This window comes from Linepithema humile, chromosome 7 (assembly GCF_040581485.1).
Source record: "Linepithema humile isolate Giens D197 chromosome 7, Lhum_UNIL_v1.0, whole genome shotgun sequence".
Taxonomy (NCBI): Eukaryota; Metazoa; Arthropoda; class Insecta; order Hymenoptera; family Formicidae; genus Linepithema; species Linepithema humile.
This window is the reverse complement of record NC_090134.1, coordinates 1,603,696-1,627,445: the sequence shown is the minus strand read 5'-3', so window position 1 is coordinate 1,627,445 and position 23,750 is coordinate 1,603,696. Positions and strand designations below refer to the sequence as shown.

Here is a 23,750-nt window from a genome sequence, read left to right as displayed (position 1 = left end):
ATAATATAAATGTTTCCCAGCCGCTGCTCGTTAGATAGAAAAAGAAAGGGCTAAATAAATGCGGCTAAATATATTTATTTTATTATATATTCTTATACGTAAATTAAAATAAAGGCGTGGACAGGAGAAATTATTACAAAAGGAAGCTAATATTTTACAAACATCTTTAGAATGAATCTACATAGACTTAAATATTTATATATATATATATATATATATATATATATATAATTATATATATATATTTACATATATATATATAAAATTAAATAAACGATATTGAATAAATATGCAGATACAACAGATATAAAGTATAAAATATAATAATAAATAAAGTTTTCGTAAGAAAAATAATTAGAGAGCTACATAATTAAGAGAAATAATTAATTGAGAGAAACAACATACGAAAAGTATAAAAATAATAATCTGACATTTCGCATTCTTATTAAAAAATTGTAACTTTTACTGAGTTTGCAAAGATATGAAATAAAATATATTAAAATTAAAATTGATGCTCATTACATTACCAGCGAAAAGTGACGATTAATTCAACACTTAACAAAAAAACCACCAAAAAGGTTGCAGCAATTAATTTCATCGCTGGAAGCTCGTCGTGAAGTTCGTATATCCGCGTTCTCAATTGCCCCGGCTCGGCCTTGTACGACGGAGGAGAAAGCTGACTAACGTGAAAAATGATAGCACGCCCAGGCCGGGGCGATGATGATGGTATTCCGAAAAGACGATGACCGACGACGACGGAGTCAAGTTGCGCGCGATGCGTGTGCGTAATGACCGTGACGGCGCACTACCACGACGACGACGAGGCCCCCGGGGAATTTCGTACGACTAACCGGCCGCTTCTGCTAGCCTGGGAACGGGGGATCAAACCAATAGACTGCCGATAGCCCTTCTGATTATCGAAGCGATTGATACCGCGTCTCCGCGCTTCTCGACGATGCATTCAACGACGGCCGATCGAACAGTTCGACCGCGCCAAAGGAGAACGGGAACCTGGAGGACGAGGCGTGCGGCGCCTCCTTAGTCAGGATTCTTGCCTGTTCCGCACTCGTGTTGTATGCCATCGATCTGATGGTCGGCGCCGTCTGACAACCAGCGATTAACGTCGCGTTCCAGCGAAACGAATGTGTTAATTAAGCGTCGAGTTAATTCGGTCACTTGAAATTCTAAACTCCGCCGCCGTCAAACTGGTTTCGCAGCCGGAGCGGCGGATAGATTCTTCGGAGGAGCCGGGATGCAGCAGGGACTGCTGCGCGAAACCGAGATACTGTGCATGAATGCTAATTTAAAATATATTACGACTTCAATTAAAGAATCGAAAAGAACAATTGCTTACGATTATGAATATTGTGTTTATTTCTTAATTATTTTATAATGTGTCTCAACTATCACAATGCTTATACATGCTTTGTCTATTAGAAATAAGTATGTTATTATACACAGCAAATCTTAATTAAAAAATCAAATCATCAACGACGAAAATTAACTTTTTGACAAAAATGTATAAATAACGCCTTAAAAATCCTTCCTAATTATCGATAAGATATGAAGCAGGCTTAGAATGGCTATAATACACTATTCGGCATCTCGTATCCTTATTCATCCTTTATTCCGTTTAAAATTGTTACCTGTCAAAGATCTGACCCTTCAGGAATTACATGCGCGTTAGGGCACGCAAACAAATCAATAAACTGGAATGGCGAGGGTTTGAAGTTATCGAAGCTCCTGGTTGAGGATGTGTGTGTATATGTGTGTGTGTGTGTGTGTGCGTCACTGCTGTCCATCTGCCGCACGTCGAGGGGTCGAGGGGCTTTTCGGGGTAACGACCTCACGAATATTAGGAAAGCTCCAGCCGTCTCATGATGCCCCTGTCGCGATGTGTGGCTCGAAGCACTTGAAAGACTAACTCTTTCCTTCTGTCTTAGCCGCGCGATCGTTCTCATATGTGAAGGCGGCGCGGCGGCGAGTAGAGCTCCCCCCTGAATTTCCCCCCCGAGCTCCTTACGGCGATTTCTTCGAGCGATTTTAAAAGTCTTGGCCGCGTCGTAGTCTATCAGGAGCGACGCATCACCGACCGGGGACACGCACGTTTTTCACACACGTGCGCGCGCGAACGGGAAACGATAGGAACGTTCGATTTTCCCGGCCGGCTCATGTTGCTCTGATAATGCCGGAAGCGGCCGATTGATTGGAAACCCACCCACCCAGGGAGAGAACCCTGGGATTCCGTCTGATCGTCGCGTCGAACGATCGTATACCCCCGCGCGCCATAACGTCCTGGTGTCGAAAAAAAAGCGGAGAACACTTTCGGATGATAAGCGATGCGAGAGTAGCCACTCCGCCGAATGAAAGTAAATGAAGACGGAATCTATTAATGTTTCGAACGTAAATACTTATTTGGATGCAGAATTCTCTCGACTAAGAATATAACGCGATGTAGGTATTGGTAAAAATCAAACTGGAAACTGTACGCGATATTAGAAAGTCATAATACTACAATAATAGCGGAAATATCGTCAAATATCGTTGAGATAAACTTTATTTTTCACTTACAGCACGCAAATAGAGAGAGAAATGCTATTATGCTGAGCAAATAAAAGGTAATAATATTCTATCGTCAAAACAAATTTATTAGGAATTAAAAATACACGATGCCTTTGAGCTGATATATTGCTTAGAAATATCAAATTACTCATTTATTCACGCTTTTCATTCACGATGTGGTGTGAAAGAGAAAAAGACACGAAACACAGCCGTGACACGATCGATCGGTCGCCTCGATGAGCTTTCGCCTCGCTTTCTGCTTTCCTGACAGTTCGTTTACCCCGTCGATAATCCTCCTCTGCTCGCTAATAATCCGTCCAATTACATTGCGGTACAAAATCATGACCACGCGCCAATCACCGCATAATGGGATATAATGATAATTTCACGAACAAAGGAAACTGGTGGAAAATCCTAGGGTTGCATGCATCGATAGGTGGTGGTTCTTTCTTCTCTGTAACACGTCAAACAGGGGCAGCCGTGACCCATGTATGTACAGCCATTTATTGGGGTCGGGACAGCCGTCGTCAGTTAGCACTAACGACCATAATCATACGGTATTATCTTATCTGAACATCAAATGTGCTTGCGTGCATTATTTGTTACTGTCAGCGTTATACGTTGGATATACGCGTTTCCGCAGTACCTTTCACCGAGTGTATTTAGCAAGTTTACAGCTTACACGTTTCATAAACGTTAGAATAAACTGCGCAATTATTAATTGCTTGGATTTACTGGCTTTCAATTAGGCTTGTTAATGCATTTATGTCGGCTTTCTCTTTTAAGGAACGGCAGGTTTCCTAATACAGAAAATTGCATTTTTATCCGTGCAAACTTTTAAAAAAAGTAGCCTGCAATCTTACATTCTCTAACTATTTTCACAGAAAGATCCAATCAAAACAGTCTTCCAGCTTTATTTATATTCTATGTTTCTTTGTGCAATGTATATAATAACGAAAGATTGCGATTATATAATTTTAAATGGTCAACAACCGATTTAGACAATAAACATTCTAGTAAAAAAAATATACGTCTTTTACATAATATCTGCAACGCTTTCTTTAATGTTTTATTAAGTACCTAATTTCTACAAGGCGCGCATATATGTAAACTACTATGCGCAACCGAGTTAAACATAGAACGATCGTGCCGAATGCGAGTCGTCGAGGAGCCACCGCAATTAGAAGCGGCGGCTGACATTCGTAAAGGGGGAGCAAATGCCGAATCGCCTCCTCGTGCTCCTGATTGCCGGATAGAGTTTCTATGAATGTTCCGTTACCGCCCACAACCCTTTCGCCGTTTCTCCGTGTTCGCCGCTCGCGATTTCCGCGCGGAACAATCGCGCGGGCTGCCAGCCGACGGGCTTAATAAAACCATCGCGGCGAGGCGTATCTTTATATATTCGGGCGGACCGCGGCTGTTTGATAACACCCTATCGAGGGTTGTTGCCGATGGCAAGATGGCGGGTGTCTCGAGATTCTCGGACATTATGACGTCCTGATCGTTGTCACCGCATTCCTTTTATGCAGAATCACTCAGGCGTAACGACTGCGACCGTAGACCGTGAATTAACCTTACGTTTAGTTGGTGGAGATCCAATTGCCATTCACAGACGGCGCGCAGCTCGTGCCTCGTACAAATCTCTTTAGGAAAGAGAATCGTCAGGTGTAGTCAGGTATCGTAGTAGATTTCAACACTTTGACAATTTTGATAATCGCTTATCAATATCGCGTTGGTAAATCTGTTGTAAGATTACAATGTACACGGGAATTTTCTTTCCTCTCGGTGTATCTCAAGTTTTCACGCTGAATCCATGTGGATGCGATTGCAAGTCTGACAGGATCGATGAAGCATTTCGGTAATAGGCGGCCACCGCTGACGCACGTCTGAATCATCGTCTGTGACGTCACCCGAGGAGGGTGACCCCGACGCCCATTAATATCCCCCACGTCGTCCGTCCGGACGGGATCGATCGCAACCAGCGACCGCGGCAGACATGCTGTCCTGTTACGGCACACCGAGATTCTTTTGTTCTCGATTGATTGACCCAGGTCGCGGTCGGCCTCTTTGACCGTGGACGCGACAGCCTGGCCGAGGGTGCATTCTCAGCCCGTTCGATCGATCAGCCCGGCGATTTCTTCGGGTTCATATTATCCTGTCACACGGAGAAGTCGCTCCATTGTCCTCGGCTTTCTTGGCGCGTGCCAAGACGCTTATTCGCGGCCCGTTCTCCTCGTCTCCGGCGTAAAGAGGAAGAAGACGGCGGCGACCGTCGACGTCGCGGCTCGCCACTTCGCTTCATCTCCGGAAGTTTGCTCACGCGCGGCGCTTCCGGGAGAGGATGTACGGATCAACCGCCGCCGCGCTATCATCGATCCTCAGCTTCTCTCTCTCCCTCCTTCCGAACGATGTATAACGAGAATATATATATATAGACATGGATAATCCGGATATGCGGGACGTGGATGCACCGGGAAAAATCGCCTTGCGCTCAGCTTCTCTCTTCGTGCTCCTTTCAAATGCTAACTCCACCGCGATCATTCACTCCTTGCACCCGCTTTCTGCAAATTACTTCTCGTTCATGACGCCCTGATACCTAACGATACTCACTTGGCAGTTGATTGACGACGATCGATCTGGATGGGACAGCGACACGAGCAAAGGGGGGCCTGTGACTGACGTAAATATTTCGCACTCGAATCGAGATTCGGCTGAGAATACCCGGCGAATGAGTCTTCGTTCGACGGTGAATTGTTGCTTTAAAAAATAGCGATAGAATTATTCGAATTACTAATCCACTAAAACATTTGATATCTCTCACAAATCTTATTATTTATATAAATTGATCAATGGTTAAATTTTTAAGTTTAAAATATAGTTTTTGAAATCATATTTTGTGCGCACAACCGAGCATCAAATTTCGCGAAGAGTGTTTTTCGAAATTCCCACTCGATCGGATATTCTTTTTTAAAAGCGGATTGTCATCCGAGCGACAAAAGTTGAATTATCAGCTTTCATTGTGATATATTTGTCCACGAGACTCGAGGGCCGAAGGCCGGCCGGGCCCCGAGACTCTCCTCGCGATCATGTCGTCCTAATACCGTTGACATCTGCGCGATTTATCTTTCTTCAGCCGGGACAAATTGATTCGCTACGCCAGAACGCATCGCGCCGTGCGTCGCCTGTAAAGTTCTCCCACGGAATACAAAACTGAGACACACGTTGTCGCGTTGCCGCCCGTCGTCGCGAAGAACCACCGCGTCGACACCATGGTATCCTGATTATGCGTGTACCGCCGCTATAAAAACAAAAGTGTTCAACGCACCGTGAGAAGTGAACGAGTATAATGTATTTCTGCCCATTGAACCTAGATGAAACGAGGACGAGTAGACGAAATCTTGTTGACATCTTGAAATATTAACTTCTTAGAATCATATGTGTTAGTGTACACATACAGGGTGGGACAAGAAAAATTTTTCACCCGTTTTATTCCATGACCGACTGATTCGTGCGACAAATCTTCTGTTCGAAGGAGATAACTGCGATAAATCCTGCCAAAAATAAAAAATTCTGTTCGATTTTATCCTAGATAACAAGATTAAATTGATTAATACTTTTATCTTATCTCAATAGCGTTAAAATTCGGATGAAATGCTTAATATCGGTTTATTCGTTGAAATTAATTCGGACTGCAAAGCATTTCAATTATTATTTTTATTATTTTAATTTTCTAAATTACGACGTTATTTATTTTTCTCTTTTTCAATTCTAGAAAAAGTTCTTTTTCGACATGTTAAAATCATTTTAGTTATTAGATCGTTTTTTTTCAATTTTTCCGCAGACACAGAAATATTTGGTATCCTTGATACTTTGCAAGGATGTTCATGCCATTGATACGCGTGTCGTCTGTTGCGCGCATGTCGACACGAGCTCCGGCGCGTGGTATCAGCATCGCCGGGCGTCAACGGTCCCCAGGAGATCAGGAAGCACGGCTCGCCGTCGCATTTGGCCGTCATAATATCCTAATACGTCCGATGTCTACTCGTTTCTGTCCGTGGCGACAAACCGGGATAATTTACGAGGCTATCGATCCACTCTACTACTCGGCTACGACCGCCGGAACGAGAGACAAACGCGCACCGATGGGGAATTCGATATAAGCGAAAGTTATCTCATCGATAATTCAAACATTCTTATTTACGAAAAGTCTCAGCCATGAAATTTATACAGCAAAATCATAAATCGTAATGAGAAAAATATAGCGCTGTTCCACTGAATCATCTGTCAATGTATTTATATAAGTTCGGAGAAAACGAACAAAATATGTCCTAACAAAATTTAACACAACAAATCGCGTTCGCCAGCGCAATGTAGTACATTTTGTTCAATGTAGCGCATTTGTGTATGTCACTCTGTTTATATCAAATCGAGGTATCATCGAATCTATCATCAAAGAGCCGAATAAATATCTGACCGAGGTGAACGAGGAACTTTTTTTTCACGCGCACGCCTGTCCCGCCTGGAATGTGGAACGACGCAAACTGATCATGATTTCCTGGTACCGTTGACATCCAGGCGATTTGTCTTGCCTTGCCACGAGGCAAACGTAATTTTACGGTGGGGTTTATACGCCCGCGGCCAATCGTGGCGCGGTGGCTCTTCCCGCGATGGTTCGATGAGCCCGGCAAGGGCGTTCCTCCGAGCCGTGGAACCTCCATGAGTTCCTGATGCCATGTTCTTCCAAACTCGAGAAAAAAAACGCACTTTTTAACATACATTGATTTTTCGGCGGTCGTCGAGCTTATTCGCGTAAGAAAAGGTGCCACGTAAGACTGACAATAAACAGATAGTTACTACTTGGCCAAAGTAAAAGAGATGTTATATAGAGCCCACATGTTATTGTATCGGCGAAAATCTGGTTCGAATATTTTTCTCTCTTTTTTTTATCGGAAAATGCATTAACGTGGAAATAACTGAAAAACAATTCTGCTAACTGTTATAAAATCATATACGTATGAACATTTTTGTAAAAAAAACATTGCTTTGGAATAACAGAAATCGCTTGGAAGTCGTGGCGTGTTTGTTCGTTTTCTCGTTTTATAGAAGAATAATTAAATTAGCATACATTCGCAAACAATAAAAAATACCGCCAAAGAGCGCAAATTAAATTTCTATAAATTAATATAAAACAAGTTTGTATACGCTATAACGCATCGCGCATATCTCATTTATCATACTTGCCGAGGCGCCATAATCGCGGACCACAATCGCGCCATAATTTCCTGATCGAGACATCCGGAAGTTGATAAAAAAAAAGAAAGCAAGGATTGCGCGGACAATCTAAAACGCGCAACTTATCATTCGCATCGCAAAATTAATCTCAATTAACAGCGATCGAGTTATTTATTAGTTTTTGTAATTGCTCTCGGTTGTTCAACAAAAAACATAGAAATTGAACGGTTTTATTGCCGGTATTTTTTTTTATGCCATTTTCGACGAAATTTAATTTACGGTTCATAACGAAATAAGGCGTGCCCTCCGGCGGCTCCATTTTAGGGCTCCGGTAATCACCCTAATCGCTCCTTGTCCTGCTGCACGCGTACCCTCCACGCGCAGATGATTGCCTAATTCCATCTTCTTCGGTGCCAATTAGTATTCATGCGCAGTCGTGCACACTCCCGGCGCGGTCGCCTTCGTTCCCACGACCGGGACGAGCCCTTTTGTTGACGATGACACATGGTAAACAAAAGACTAAGGGCGAGCCGCTTAACGCTGATTTAAAGATAAACTAACGCAACAGGAACCCATGAGCCGCGAAGGGCAACCCTAGATCGCGAAATTCCGCGAGACACCCTCTACGGAGTCGGGCGAGCCCTTTTATGGGGATCTCGCGACTCTTAATCCCTAAAGGGCATACGCCTACGCACTTTTACTAGGGAACCATGAAGAAAGGACTGGTTGGAACACGTGCGGGAACCCTTCAGCAATCCTGAGAAGGGATCCAGGCGCCCATAACAGTCTTCCCGTAGCGCATTTACGAACTTTCCGGAATGCGTTAATGTAACACTGCACCCACACCGCTCGTGAAAGCCGCCGATGCAACGCGACCGTGCACCGAGTAAATGCGCGGTGCAAAAGTTTCATTTTGCGACAACGCCAACTTGTTAGCTCTGTGAGTGGACAAAAGCAAAAGGTGTTTTTATATAAAAAGAAATTAAAAACCATATGTATAATAATTGCGCGCTACATTTCTGATATATTTACGTACCTATTATATTCTCAATATTAGAGATAACGCTGATCGCACTGCGATGCCTTCGAAATAGGTTGCGAGATAGCGACGGATAATATATAATACAACGTGAGATAAGTATCATAATTGATGTGGAATTAGTTTGTAATTTGCAACGTGTCATCGTACGGATGTGCTATATTATAGATCGAAGAGAGATACAGCGAGTAAAGCGACTCGACTCAACGACGAAAGTACCTTACGGCTATCCACGATTTCGCCAAGGGCTTCGAGAAGTGAAAGTCAAATCGGCGTTGAAGTTTAACAGGATACCATAAACCGGTCGACAAATTTTTGAGATCAATCTCTCGATAGCCGTTTTACTCGCGCCTATCGCGTATGTGACTCGGCAGCTAAGACGGTTTATTAATAATATCTTTAATTGCATTTTTATCGCAATGAAAAATTAATACCATACAAATAAAAGTAAAAGAAAATACAGAAGAATGTTATTTTCCGGCTGGTAGTGAAGAGACGTACTACATTCATTTCATATTGTTTGGAATGTGTATTATAAAATAGTGGAAGCGTAAAGTCAACTTTTATTTTAACAGAATTGTACTTTACGCCTATGAAATACTTCATTTCTCACTCTTCGCGTGTAAGAACGTTGTTTTTCAGTTTGTGAATTGTGTTCTCTCTACGTTTCAACGTTTCGAAAAATAATGTACGCGATCGAGATTTTAGATTTTATATATTCCTCAAATATATATTCCACATAACATACACATGTACATACAATACGGTTAATGATCTTTAATAATTGGAAAAAAACTAGGCGGAACGATCTTTGGATTGAGTTTCATTTCTCTCGTCGATATCTTACCTTGCATCTCTTTGAAAAGAAAAATTATCCGTGCTGGATTTCTAGCACAGCCTTCGTACTCCTCTGAATATGCTTTCCTAATCGATGTCACCAGCTGACTTCCCTTCGTCGGCTCTTTTTGTCAACGAGGCGCATTCCGAGCGCGTCATAGAATCATAATCATGCATCGAGCCGGACGAGTCGCGCATTGACCCCTTTAGGGCCATCACGCGAAGGGCCGTATTCACAGGGTCTTAGAAACGCATGTAAGTCTTTTGGGGACTGTTTCGGCCCTGACTATTACTCCATAATCCCTACCAAAAGGGCGATGGCGCAATAACAGTCGGCTCGAGAGAGATACAGCGTCGAAAGCCCGATCGTACATTTGAATAAATGTGATCACAGATTTCTAGTGCTACATTTCTAGTAGAAACAGAATAAAGGACCAAGCAATGTTTCTGAATAATATTTATTTATTTAAGAAAAATTCAGAAAACACGCATGATGCAAATTGCTAAATTATCAAAACAGATAGAGATTAATTTTGCACAAGAAAATATTTTATCTTCGCTTGACTACGTCAAGTATTTGTATATATTTATATTATTATGTATGCGGAAAATCTCACTGATATAAAAGTTCCTTCTTCTTGATTTTACAATTGCGTAATAGAAACTTATCGCGAAATGCGATATTTCTCGCTTACATAATAGAATTAATTAATATTAAATTATTAATCAAGTTTCCTGTCAGTATTTTATGCCCTCATGCGCATTAATAGATCTGCGATCTAGATATTGTTATCAAGATTATTTTTTACTTATTTCGTTTTATGTTCTATTCAGGAATTCGCATGCAAATGTTAATCATGCAATAGAATAAAATGAAAACGATTTAAATGCAAAGGATTTGATGGTTGCAAGAAAACTATTTTACACACTAGCCGGAGTTCGCGCGTACGCTTCTTTTTAACAACACGCTGCTCCCGCATTTTTAAGTATACTGCTCGTAAAACGCGCAGGCGGAAGTGGTTTCACTTTGTTCAACGATACGGAACGAACCATACGCACAACCAGCACATCGCGTCGCGTCACCTCGCTTCGCTGTTTTCATGTTTGCCGGATAAAAAAATGAAGCTTTGGGGTACTTTATCGATCCTTTTTTTTATTTTCGTCCGATGAAACCGAGTCTAATTGTCTGCGCGCACAGCGCGCTATTAGTACGCGGTTCTGCATATCGGATTGCACGTTCAAAGGGTTACGCAACTCCAGACGGGCACGTGTCGACCTGTAGAACAGGAACTCATGAAGAGTGACAAGCTTCAATTCCAAGTGCGTGGCCCTACAAAGGCGTTTATGTTTATGAGACAAAGGAAGAGTGCGAAAGACCGATTGCAAGAGAAAATGTAGCGCGAAAGTGAAGAAAAGATTGGTCGAAGTTTAGTTTGCGAATTTTTGAATTTATAATCTTTTCTTCTCGAAATCAACAATTTCTTCTTATTGCTGCGTATTCGTTACACCGAGTTTTTGATAAATTATTTTATTAAATACACAAAAATATAATAATATAAATTTATTCCTTTTTTGTAGATTTCTATTTTATCTGTGCGCAATTTAGAAGAGGAAAACTGTTTTTGTTGTTTGTGCTGAATTTAGAGATAAACTTTCAATCGTGAATTTCTTATCGTTCAAATGGGATAGTCAACAACGATAGCCAAAGTTAATTGCGTTAATTGAAACTATTTTTATTCGATTATTTAATTATTTTTCCTATAGAGCAAAATTATTATTATTATCTACTCAATATTCACTGCGATATCAAATCGAATTAAGCAATTAAATATTCGTATATACATCGTATATAGATCGATTGCTGGCGCTTTTTTTTGACTTTTTTTAGTCTTATCTATTTCGTAAAATCTCGCTTAGGATCGACCTACGTCCTCTCGTTATCCGATGTACATTGCCCAGAATATACATAACTGCGCACGATGGCAGATTAACGGTGCAAAGTACAGTTGTTGTAGACATACATTTGACGCACGTTACTGAACAAATATTTTTCACGCGAATAAAAAGTTTAAAGGTTTGTATTAAATTCACGTCATCGTGTCGTAATAATTATAAATGTTTATGTCGGTTGATCAAATCAATGTCAGTTAAATGCGATAAATTAAATTTTCTATAACAATAAATTTTAACACTTGAGTGAACGCTAAATAACGTTAAACAACACCGGGAAAGTGCTCGAGATATATCTAACCATCTATTTAAATAAAATATATAAATTAGAAAAAAATGACAATTTAAATAAATTACGAGTAGAAAAGTGATTAAATTGCGGTGTATAATGCAGCGAAGCGACAAACTATAATCATAATACAAAAATAAAATGCAATAATACAAAGTCAAAATGGCATTGTTTAAATTTGTACAATGTAAAGTATAATATAGGCATATAGAGAGTATAGTATAAGTATATATAGTGTAACATATACAATATATAAAGTGGGTAATTTTGCTTCGATGCAAACGGAGGTCTGGTGGGTAATTGGCAATTTAGCTTGAACGGCGCTTCGTGCAGGCGGCTTTGCGCGCCGGTGCGGCAAGGTAAATCACTTCACAGTTCAGCCGAGTCCGAAGGCCGCCTTGCACGGAGGCGCATGTAAATGAATGGGGATTGGATAGGGCAATGTAACAGGGTAACAAGGGTTGGCAGAAGTGTTTCAAGGGCTTCTTCAAGGTCAAAAGGGGACGGTAGTCTGTCGTTCATATCATTAAAGACCCGCGTTATATAGCGTCTGTTACAGCCCACGCGCGAACAACGAGTGTATTTTTCGCATTAGATCGTTCTTTTCTTCTCCGTGTTTTTTTTATTTTATTTTTTTTTATGTAAAATCGTTATCGCATGTAATGTTGCTTAATTAGTAAACTAATTAAAAAGTGATGAAATAAAAATGAAATTATTTTTGTTCGCGACTTATTAGCGAATTTCGAATTAGCGAACCATAAGAATACGTGAAACGCAACATATGAAAGACAGAGAATTAACACGAATCGTATGTTTAATATAAAAAATATAATAGAGTCAATATAATTTTAATGATACATAAAATAAGTACACTTCGCGGAAGTATTACAGATTGTAAAACGACCGCAGATTAAACGAAATGCGGGCGCATAGCGCGCTGAAAAATTGAAACAGGGTCGGAGCGCACGGAGCTGCGGAACACGTTCGGGGCTGCAACCCCTGACACCGCAGATTCAGCTGTCATTCATACTTTTCGCGGTAATCACGATGCAACAGTCGTACGATTCGGCTACCAAGCCCGCAGGAACGGCTAGGAGTCCCGCGGATTCGCCGCGCGTTCTCGGGGTGATTTGACAACACATCTCCTAAGCAAACACGAGAGACGTTTCTGGGGTGCGACGTATTAGGGATTCACGATCGGGCAGGAGGCGATTTTCACCATGAGGGGTGAATCGCGAAAGGGGATGCTGGGATACGTGAGGCTTCGTTTACGCAGGCAACCCCGGTCGACGGCACCCCATAGGGCGGCACGCTAATTCTATGGCGCATTACCGGCCCTCGACCCACCCGTATATCGATCGGTTCGATACCTACCTCGGAAAAAGGCTCTTGTCCTGCCATTGTGTGTAAAGCCTGTTCCGTATCCTATTTCAGTGGGTTTTTATTGAAACTTGTCAATAATAATATCGCCATCAAAAACTATTAAACATGCTTTGTTCAATTATTGAAGAACGTATGAAATACGTCTTATTTGTTAGTTACTGGTATTTTTTTAAGAATTTTTCGTGAAAATTACTATACTAGATTAAATATTTATGAATTCACGCAGAGGCCAGAAAGATCGAGAAGCTTGTGAAATTCTACGGCCATGGCACAAATTACATTTAACAGAGCGTACAACAAATAGAAGACTCGAATTAAATTTATAGTCATTTATTTTGATAACACACATGTTATGTTATTCAAGAATCTGCTATTGAATTTAAATAGTTTGTAAAAACTTCAATTGTTGTATTTTTTTACATTATTTTTCACATTCCTGTGTAACTATTTGACAAACAAAGATCGACCTCGAAGAAGTGAGGCTGCTCTTACCCGAGGAAATTCTCACAATGGTCTCTTTTACGCGCGATTGCATCGTCCCGACGACACCGCACCTTAACGGTGCAGAGAACACGTCGCATTACTTGAGAAAAGCAGAAAATGAGGACGACTTAATGAACACTTAAGTGGCTTTGATCCGGTTTAATTAGCCGCGAGCCGTTGGACCACCGGCGAATTTATCGTCTTCCATAGTCTGGGAAAAAATTCCACTTCCACGAGAACGCGTTTCCAAGAGATCAGTTGCTACAAAAAGAGCGGCGCTTTTGAAGTTCTCTTAACTATACCCCATGTCGGAATCTGTGTGAAAATGATACTTTAATGACTCGTCTTGAGCTGCAGTTACTAACGGAGTAGTCAATCGTTGAAATCTCTTCGAGTTCAGTGCGCCTCTTTATTTCAGAACGCCATAGAAAATTGAAAAATTTGACGAAATTGAGAAATATACATATGTATATATTTTTCAATTAAAATAAAATGGAGATAACACAAGTTTACTTTTGAAATGAACGGTACGATGTTTTAAAAGACCAAAACATTCTGGAATATCTCTAGGAATTTAAACATTTTTAATAGAGAGATTTATTAAATTAATGTGGCAATCTTCTTTTTCTCACTGAAACCGGATGAGAGCGCTTCGACGGAAAGAACAGCTCTCCCAGTTGAGCTTCTCTCAGAGTGGGGCAGAAACACATGGAGTTCAGACGGGTCAGCAGAAATTTGAGTGATTAGTGCTTGACCGATCAGTAGACTCGAGATCATCGAGAACGCTTGACCGTGACCGTGTCATCGCCTTAACATTTCACAAGCTTCTCGATCTTTCTCGGCTTTACGTAATCGTCTCGACTGAGTGGCAAAACATTTATTAACTTGGAAATCTGGAAAAGAATTATTCGCAAGCGCAAGTAGTAAATTACTTTATATAAGCTTAAAGTTATTTGCAGTTGAGATTAAAATTCACTCATTTAAATTGAAAAAAATTGAAGATTACTTAAATGTATAAACAAATTATACTTGAAGATATCTAAAGAAACCGGGATATTAACGGCGCGACATAATGCTGTCAATTAGTGTGCTGCATGACTGAATCTATATGCGATATAAATTTTCGTTTGTTTGGAAAACGAACACTTTATCGGAAGTGCTGTCGACACAAGCGCTATCACGGTGCTTCTACGTCAATCGATTTTTCATTATTATTATTGTGATATCGCGCGTCTTACATAGCAGCCGGCAGTGATGAATCGTCCTACCGACAAGGCATATATTTAAAGCCACGAGATCTTTCGAGAGTAGACGCCAAGGACGTCGCAACGTGTTTCTACGAGACTTTCCAAGAAAGTGTCTCATTTTCAACGGTCCGTAAAACCGCAAAAGTTTCGAGAACTCAAGATCCTCCTTGGATCCTTCATAGTTGGTGGATTGCATCGGCTACGGTGAAGTGATAAAAAAATATTTTGTTATTATCTGCAAACATCTTAAACGATATGTAATTTAATGCTATTTATTGAAAACTGTAGTGTAACATAACTTATTTCATATATAATTTTGATTTCTGATTAATTTGGCCGTCGCCGACGAAGTTTTCTACGTGGAGAGACAGTGATATTTAAAATATAAATTTGACGTTTGGAACACAATATATGTAATACGATAAATTATCATAATACGAAAGAGTGCGAGACACAGTGAGAAATCTATAAACACAATAAGAACGGATAGTGATACTTGTTATACGAAGAACGTTTCAATATGTTTCTGAACGAGACTTTGTTTGTGTTGGCCTATACAGCCAACATGATGGCTACCTTACCCGAAAAGACAGATTCGAAGAATATCAGTGTAGTCCAAAATATCACCACTACAACTTTGTCACCGGAAGAGAAAGAGAATAAATTCGATTTGGATGATCGTGAGTGTCAGCGTTTGAAAATTTTACTTAATCTTCCATTCTCATTATTCAAATAATTTTTTTTCTTCGAAGTTTAATTATGTTCCATAAAGAATTAGAAAAAAATAAAACGATGAATATATAGCATTTTTTACTTTTTTTTATAATAAAATAATATATATCTATTTTTTTATATCTATTTTTTTATAATAAAATAATTTGATTTTTTTTTAATTTGATTGAACCTGATTCAAAATTACATTAGATTAGTTGAGAATTTAAAAAATTTATTTGGAAATAAATCTGGTTGAAACAGAATCGCAGTCGATTAATAATAATAATTTAAAAAAAAGAAAAAATAAATTAGCCAATTAGCGTCACGTGCCACTGTATTAATCGTTTAATCCAGTACGGAGACATAACATAAGCGGAGTCTTCGAGGAACTGATAAAGTTGCGAGCAAAGATATATCGTGAACGCACCGATAACCCCTGAAGGGTAATTTATAATAGCGTACATCGTTTGAAATATTATAATGTTCGATATAATGAAGGACGGCGAACAAATTTAGACATGTGTATCCAATAATGCACTGTTTGTGCCAAAATTTTATATACAGTGGCAAAATAACAATTTCTAACAAAAAATTTTTAGGCTATTATTTTATAGATTTGTTAAAAATAACGTAGATTTTCTTTTTGTCCATCTATACATGTATCTTTTTTTATTACATAGATTCTTTCACTGGTATTGAGTTGGTTATATTATAAACGGATTGCTTGTTATATGGCATGCATTGCAATTTAATAATGAACAAACAATAAGAAAATGTTTTTCTCATAAGAATGGTACATGTGGCGATGCTTCGAACCATATGGTTGCTTCTACATCGGGAAACCTTGGTCTGGAGAAAATCGACCGGTATCAACGTTTCCGGCACGTCCAGACAGCATCAATCCTCGTTACATGTTGTACACGCGTAACACCGAACAGCCTCACGAATTGAAAATTGATCAATTCCAGACGATCCGAGAAGCGCCTTTGAAAAACAACTTGTACTTCGTTATTCACGGATTTCTCGACAACGGCGACAAGACATGGGTTTTGGTGAATATCTTGCAATACAGCGAGCTTTTTAGAAGAATCAAACTTTTACTTGAGCCTTGAAAAATATCAAAATTAGTGAGATTAAATACTTTTAGATTTTTAGTAAAACTTGTTGACTTTCTAGAGAAAAATTGTATAATGATTGTACGTTAAACGCTTTGTTAACACGAATGTATATAAAAAAATAGAGGACGATGAAAGAACTACTGTTACGAGAGGACTGCAGTGTCGTGATTGTCAATTGGATCGCTGGTGCTGGACCGCCCTACACGCAAGCTGTGGCGAACACGCGGTTGGTCGGTGCGATGACGGCTCGTTTGGCAGCTCAGCTAATCGAGATCGGTGATCTCTCGCCCGCGAAAACACACTGTATCGGACATAGTCTGGGGGCCCACACTTGCGGCTACGTCGGATACACCATGAGGAATCAATACCGCTATAAGCTTGGACGAATTACAGGTAAAATCAGAATCTTGAGCTTGTTGCTTTTATATAAGAAGTTAAATTAAACCTCCTTTAATCTTTGGCTGCGGATTTTTTGAAATTAGAAATTAAGATTTTGCTCTGGGAAGCGTATTGGATTGGGACACTCTGTATATTTAATACATAACTTGATTCAAGCAATGGTTTTGTAATGATGAATTTATTTAAGCAAACAATAAGAATCAAAAGAACGCGGGTTTTGATGCGTGACAAACAATTTATTGTATAAGAAGAATAGAAAATACAAGAATAGAAATATATAAAAGCGAAATGTTTTAGTCCGATTTCCGGACCCTCTTCAATCTAATGGCGACGTTGTCCGTCGGTTGGTCATGTGAAAACCATCGGGTGACCACCTGACGGGCGACATCACTATTATGTTTCGCTTTTATGTATTTTTTTTGTCGCCTTTTCTATTCTTCTCACAATAAATTGTTTTTCACACACTAACACCCGCATTCTTTTGGTTCTTATTGCCTGTTTAAATAATTTTAAACTATAATATTAATTGTGAGACGTTATAAAGTCTCGCGATTCTCTTTAAAGATTACAATCTTTTATAAAATCTCCATTAATTCTTTGAGAATGTGCGTCATTATTGCGCAATAATTTGCCATTAAATCTCTCTATATGATGCTAACATAAACAGAAATTGATTGATTAAATAACCCTCGGAGTTTATGTGCGCGTTTAAAAGCTTCTTTCTACGAGGTTGAAGGAGCTATTGCGACAAACAAGTGTCAAAAGCCTCTTTATGCGAGGCTGAAGATTACAACTTGAAAGTGTAAATGAGGAAAAAAGAAAACGGGAGAATGGCAGAAACATGCAAATTTCATGAAGCGTTTAAGAGGCGCCATCATAAACATTTGTCGTACATGTACTTCTTTTTTTTGTTTTTTTTGTTTTGTTTTTTTTTTTTTGTTTTTTCCTCCCATTGGACGATCAATATTAGGTTGCCTCCTGTGCTGAAACAGCTCGCAAACAGCTCGGAGCATTACGAAGATAGCCGATTGAATCGCAGATGATCAGGATAGCAGTTGCTGTAGGAGGATCTTGCTCGAAAAAGTCAAACAATCTTAATTTCGGCGATCTTTATTAAGGCAGGAATTAAAATAGAATATAACTACGACGGTAACGAGAAATTAGAAATTAGATACCACCTTTTACCATCGTAACTTCAAGTTTTAGTTTTAAAACTATTTTAATTTAGAAGTAAAGAAAAAGATTTTACGCTACTTTATTCTTATAGCGTACAATAAATAAAAGTTATAACAATTAGTGTCACGATTGTAAAATTATAATAATTATTATCTTGATTGTAAAATTATAACAATTTGAACGATTGATTCAAGAATGAACAAGAGGGAAACTGCATACAACAATATTCGAAGAATGTGCAATAGAAAATATTTACTTATTTCCTTATATTTGCATGTGTAACATTTCGAACATTCGTTTCAACTTTCCATTACAGTCTTACATGAACGTATTATTTAAAAGATTCGTGAAACTTTTTTGAAGACGTAACGTGCGAGGATTAAAGTAAGCGACAATGCCATTCACTGCAACGAGTAAATACAGAAGTGCAGAACGACTATAAAATCACGATACTTTCGTTGTACTTTCTTGGGATTCGTGCCATCGGCTTTTATGTAACGTGATGTCGATATCGCATGACAACGGGCCCGTTCGAGCGCGGTGACGGTTTACGATCCGCGTTTTACGCCGCGGCACGCAAAAATTAAAAATCGTAAATTCGAAACGTAATGGTCGCGTAATGATTCTTTTCTTTCCCCGACCGCGTCGTCGACCCGATTTTTCGTCGCGAAATCGTACTTGTTACGCGATTGATGCACCGAAACGGTAAGCCGGCACGGAAAATGTAATGGAAACGAGTTGGCGTATCGAGTGAAAACTCCGTGGAAGAGCTCCGTGAAACTTCCACCCTTCCCCCGACACAATCGATGAAATCGAACACCTGATTGGATGCGGACGGGTTTCGTTGTTACGTAAGCTATCGATCCCATCGGGAACTACCAGGATAACAGGAGGAGATGAGAAGTGTATTAACAAGGGCAACGACGGGACCTGTAATCGTCATGGCTGCAAAAGCTACCCGCGGAATACGCCGAGGGTTGGCGAATCGACGCCCTTTCTCCGCCCAGGCGTCACCCCGAGACAGGACATCCCCTAACGTGGAAATGAGGGGTAGTTCGCGATTCGCAAGGCCGGCCGGCAGGACGCGTTGAGGATGGCCGGTGGCGAGAAGCGTGTTGTCAGAGTCCGGAGACGAGATTGCGGTAAACAACCGGAATAAGAGAGCACGTTGCTCCAAGAAGTGGCAGGAGGATAGCAGGAGGATAGGCCTTGGCCAAATAGGGACGAAGAAGATAATGGGATATTATCAGTAAAAGCGCGCGTTGTGGGATAAATTATCGAGGTGAAAATGCAAATCGTTCGCTGACGATTCGTCGTATATGAATGACTTCGTCAGAAGTTTTTGCCACACTTCTGGAAAATATAGAACAAAGAACGCAATGTAAGAATGCCGTAACGAAGACTTTCTTTCGCGAAATAAAAATTTTAATTTATTGTCTCAGTGAACCGCAAACCAACTTCCGGTCTACGCAGTCCAACGTAATGGATACGTATTATGCGTTGTTCTATAATGCTTACATGTTACAAACTGTATTATGTATATCTTATAAGTCGAGCGAGGAGAATTATACGTTTCAGAATCAGCGTAAAAAAACACGTGTTAATCCTCAAAACATGGTAATCGGTTTTAACTTGTTAGTTTCACTATATTATTCGAAAACAGTGATTTAAAACGCCTATCACAATGATAGTACGTTTGACTGTAAGACAACATCCGTTATTACTGAAGAATATTGACGATCAACATTCCTTACGTTTATTGAGAAATCATTGACACTTAATTAAAAACTAGTCTCGATAACTCAAGGATTTTTCATTCACTTTTCCACGCTTGAATTTATTTTAGATATATAAAACTTACATAAAATGAAAAAGAATTCTGATCACGTATATGTATTAAAAGCAATGTATGTAATTAGATAATTTTCTGTAAAAGCATTAAGCGGCTGCATGGCTCAAAATACGCTCGCTCTTCGTTATTCAACGCTCAATCCCATTTCAAAATCCGTTCTTTTTTCACTTCAATTTATTCCGGTTGTACTTTGCCTTCGAAATTGGTGCGACTGAACGATTGTCGAAACAATGTTTGCGTTAACACTTGTCACGTTTGCAATTTCACTTGCCCAGGCCTTGATCCGGCGGAACCGCACTTCAGCAATACATCGCCGATGGTGCGACTGGATCCGACGGACGCGACATTCGTGACAGCCATTCACACGGATTGCAATCCTTTTATCAGCGGCGGCCTTGGCATTACGCAACCGGTGGCACACATCGATTTCTATCCGAACGGTGGCCGCAATCAGCCCGGCTGTAATGAGGGTGTGCTCAATTCTATTACCTTGGAACGCGGCAGTTTCTTTCGCGGTGAGTTCCCGACTCATTCAATTTTACGATCTCGCATCCTTAAAACTTTCACATTTAATACGACATATTTTATCTAAACAAAAACATTCGATTCTATCTTGCGATAATCACTCTGCTGTTTACGTTGAACAGCGCATTTCTTTATTAGAAGCAATTTTTAACATCGTAACATTGAAAGAGATGATAAATAATAATTAAGTAACAAGATTCAAATGCTTCTTTCAGGAATTAAAAGATTTCTGGGATGTAATCATATCCGCAGCTACGAATATTTCATCGAGAGCATAAACAGCCCGTGTCCGTTCATAGCTGTGCCCTGCAGCTCTTGGGACAAGTTTCAGGAGGGCAGCTGTTTCGACTGCGTGAACCAGTACTGCCCTAGATTTGGATTGGACGCTCAGCCCGGAAATTACCACGCGGCCGTGTACCTGATGACCGGAGTCGACAGACCGTTCTGCAGTCAGTAATAATTTATTTCAATTTTAATTGTGAGCGAATTGTGCTATTTGCTCGCTCTTTCTTTGCGCTTGAACTAAACTAAAAAAAAATATAACAGAAAGCCACTACAAAGTGACGATAAACATCTCGAATACGAACGAGAGTTTGTCGCACGGCGGGGAAATTGGCATGTTCGTCGTGCGCGCGATCGGTGCGAACGGCAAGAAGACCGAGAAAATGCGGCTGAGCCCGACGTCGAAGTATTACGAACCCGGTAGCACGCACACGGTTGTACTACCCGGGGACGTCGTGGGCAAGCCGAACTCCGTCGAGATCACCTGGGAATACCTAACCTCGGTCTTCAATCCACTCACGTGGAGGCTGCTTCACACTCCGCGGGCTTACATCGACTCGCTGACTATTGCGAATCTGGAAACTAATCACAAGTGAGAAGAATAGTGTTAGCTTCTTACAAATTTTTTCTCAATGAAACAATGTTTGGAATAGAGTCTTGTTACTTTGTCCCTTGCGCAAGCAAAATCTTAGAAAATTACGAATGCTCTAAATGCGTTTTTGCAACCTGTGTTTACTTCTTTTATAATTTACTTTATAATTTTACAGCTTATCTTTTGTACCATTGTATACATCTCTATTGTATTCGAATATCTCTCACGCTCATTGCATAACCACATAGGATGATGCTTCGTTTTTATTTTCAGAGTCACTTTATGCCCGGATGACTCAAAAACGCTAATTGCAAACCAACCCAAGATCTTGACTGTGGAAAACTGTCGCAGCACGGAGCATAACGCAATTTCTACGTAAATGATAAACTTTACGCAGGTATCATATCCCTCTCTTCAGCAATAAAAAATCAAAATCTCATTGGAACCAGTATAATTTTAATTATTATAGATGGAAAATACCGCGAAGTGAAATTTGCAGTTGAAAGTGCGAAAAGTTTATAAAAAAATATAAAAATGATTGAAATTAGACTGGTTTCAAGTCCTGCTCACAACGACAAAGGCCAATGACCTGCTCGTTATCACTCATAGAGTAACACTCGTCAACTGCGTCGCAGCTTCGTCCGCGCGAAGAAATCTCCGAAGGCCTAAGACCACAATTATTTATTTTTTCACTATAGAAACGAGAAAATCTTCTATCAGAAGTCTAGAGACTCTTTTAGAAGGTTATTATTTGTAGAACTCTAAGAATAATCATCACCATAAATTACGCTTTAATAGTTCTCATGGAATCATTTATGCGGATGACAGTTAATCTCCGGAAACTACAAGCGTTTCCGATTCGATTCCGAGTTATATTCGTTTTGCGACTGTCATAGGTGAACAGCCGATCGCGAGTGAAGCGAACGAGCGCGAATCGCGCATAATAGCACCGGTTTCCCTTGCAACCAATGGCAAAGTCACGATCCTTTCACTGTCATTATGCGCCCGGGATCTCTCTCTCTCTCTTTTCTTCATACAGCCCAGTGTTTTGCTGCGCCGTCGTCGCCGTCACGATAAATCGTCGCTGACCCCGTAATTCATGGTCAGAAGTGCATCGACTGCTTTTATTTGATCATGCGCGACTAAATGTTGACAATAACGTAATTTACGATATTTGGCATCATAATAAACTCTTTTGATGTCACAAATATCGCTGTCATAAATCTTGATAGAAAGAAAGAAAAGATGAATAAAAAAATGAACAAACAAATTATTTCATGCAAAAAGAGCACTGTTAAAATTAGTCACGAATTTAATGATGCGTGCGATAAAGTTGTGCGATGAGTGTTTGATCATTCCGCTTTAACTACAGCAGCACCGCTGTAACATTTTCGTAATTTCGAAATTCCGTTTGTCGCGTTGAATTAAGTGGAAAGCAAAGTAGGTCGAACGAACGGACTCATGCAATTTCTGCGTTCTAATGCCATAAAGAGCCAAGAAGAGCCACGAAGAGTCGCTTCGGCTTGTCCATATCTGACTAATCCTCGCAAATATCGTAATTGGCAGATTTATTATAATGTTCCGTGAAGTAAGTAAGAAGTAAGATCGTTTTAAGTTAAGATCAACATTTTAAATTAAGTAAAATCCAACGAGCTAAGCTGAAATTTAATGCAAGAATTATTTAATTTTTTACTAATGCATATTTATACAAACATCCCATTACTTGGTATACACAAGTTTGTAAGCGATTTCGTTATAGTAAGTTATTTATATAAGCACAAATATACATATACAATAAAATTTTGCAAAACACTTTACGTAATATTATTCCATATTGCTATTATTTGAAATCCAGTTTATTAATGCGATCTATCGATATCTGATAAAAACAAATTTTAATTATTTATTAAGTAAAAATCAGAGAAAAATGGAATTTATATCTATTATCTTGTTGCTTTTAAGATAATGTCAGAAGGATCTTTCAACACCATGATTTTATCTGTAGCCAATGCTATCTCAAAGCCAACAAATGGCAAGAAAAATAGCAATAAAATCCGCTTTCCTGCAAAA

General features: G+C 39.8%; 2 protein-coding genes across 4 annotated transcripts in view; both read left to right on the top strand.

The window, feature by feature from the left end:
• LOC105678415 (pancreatic triacylglycerol lipase-like) overlaps nt 1–23,750 on the top strand; it is a 57,745-nt gene that overhangs the window by 15,830 nt on the left and 18,165 nt on the right. Inside the window, exon 1 of one of the 3 annotated variants that reach the window (XM_012377745.2) lies at nt 21,954–22,077. The exons of the other annotated variants lie outside the window; for them this stretch is intronic. The gene's annotated coding sequence lies outside the window, so the exon portion shown is untranslated. Of the gene's footprint in view, nt 1–21,953; nt 22,078–23,750 lie in introns of those variants that run through there. 3 annotated transcript variants of the gene reach the window in all.
• Nucleotides 12,018–23,492, top strand: LOC105678416 (pancreatic lipase-related protein 2-like). The gene is made up of 7 exons (XM_012377746.2): nt 12,018–15,702; nt 16,526–16,788; nt 16,977–17,247; nt 20,557–20,796; nt 21,022–21,255; nt 21,353–21,680; nt 21,954–23,492. Exons 1-7 carry the CDS (start codon nt 15,543–15,545, stop codon nt 22,057–22,059), a joined length of 1,602 nt encoding a protein of 533 aa, XP_012233169.2. The 5' UTR covers nt 12,018–15,542; the 3' UTR covers nt 22,060–23,492.

Bases quoted from the DNA above. Each gene is read 5' to 3' on its own strand.
- LOC105678416 (XM_012377746.2), top strand. From the start codon at position 15,543: ATGTTTCTGAACGAGACTTTGTTTGTGTTGGCCTATACAGCCAACATG. The intron at 20,797-21,021 runs GTGAGTTCCCGA...TGCTTCTTTCAG, and splicing joins ACGCGGCAGTTTCTTTCGCG to GAATTAAAAGATTTCTGGGA. The intron at 21,681-21,953 runs GTGAGAAGAATA...TTTTATTTTCAG, and splicing joins AATCTGGAAACTAATCACAA to AGTCACTTTATGCCCGGATG.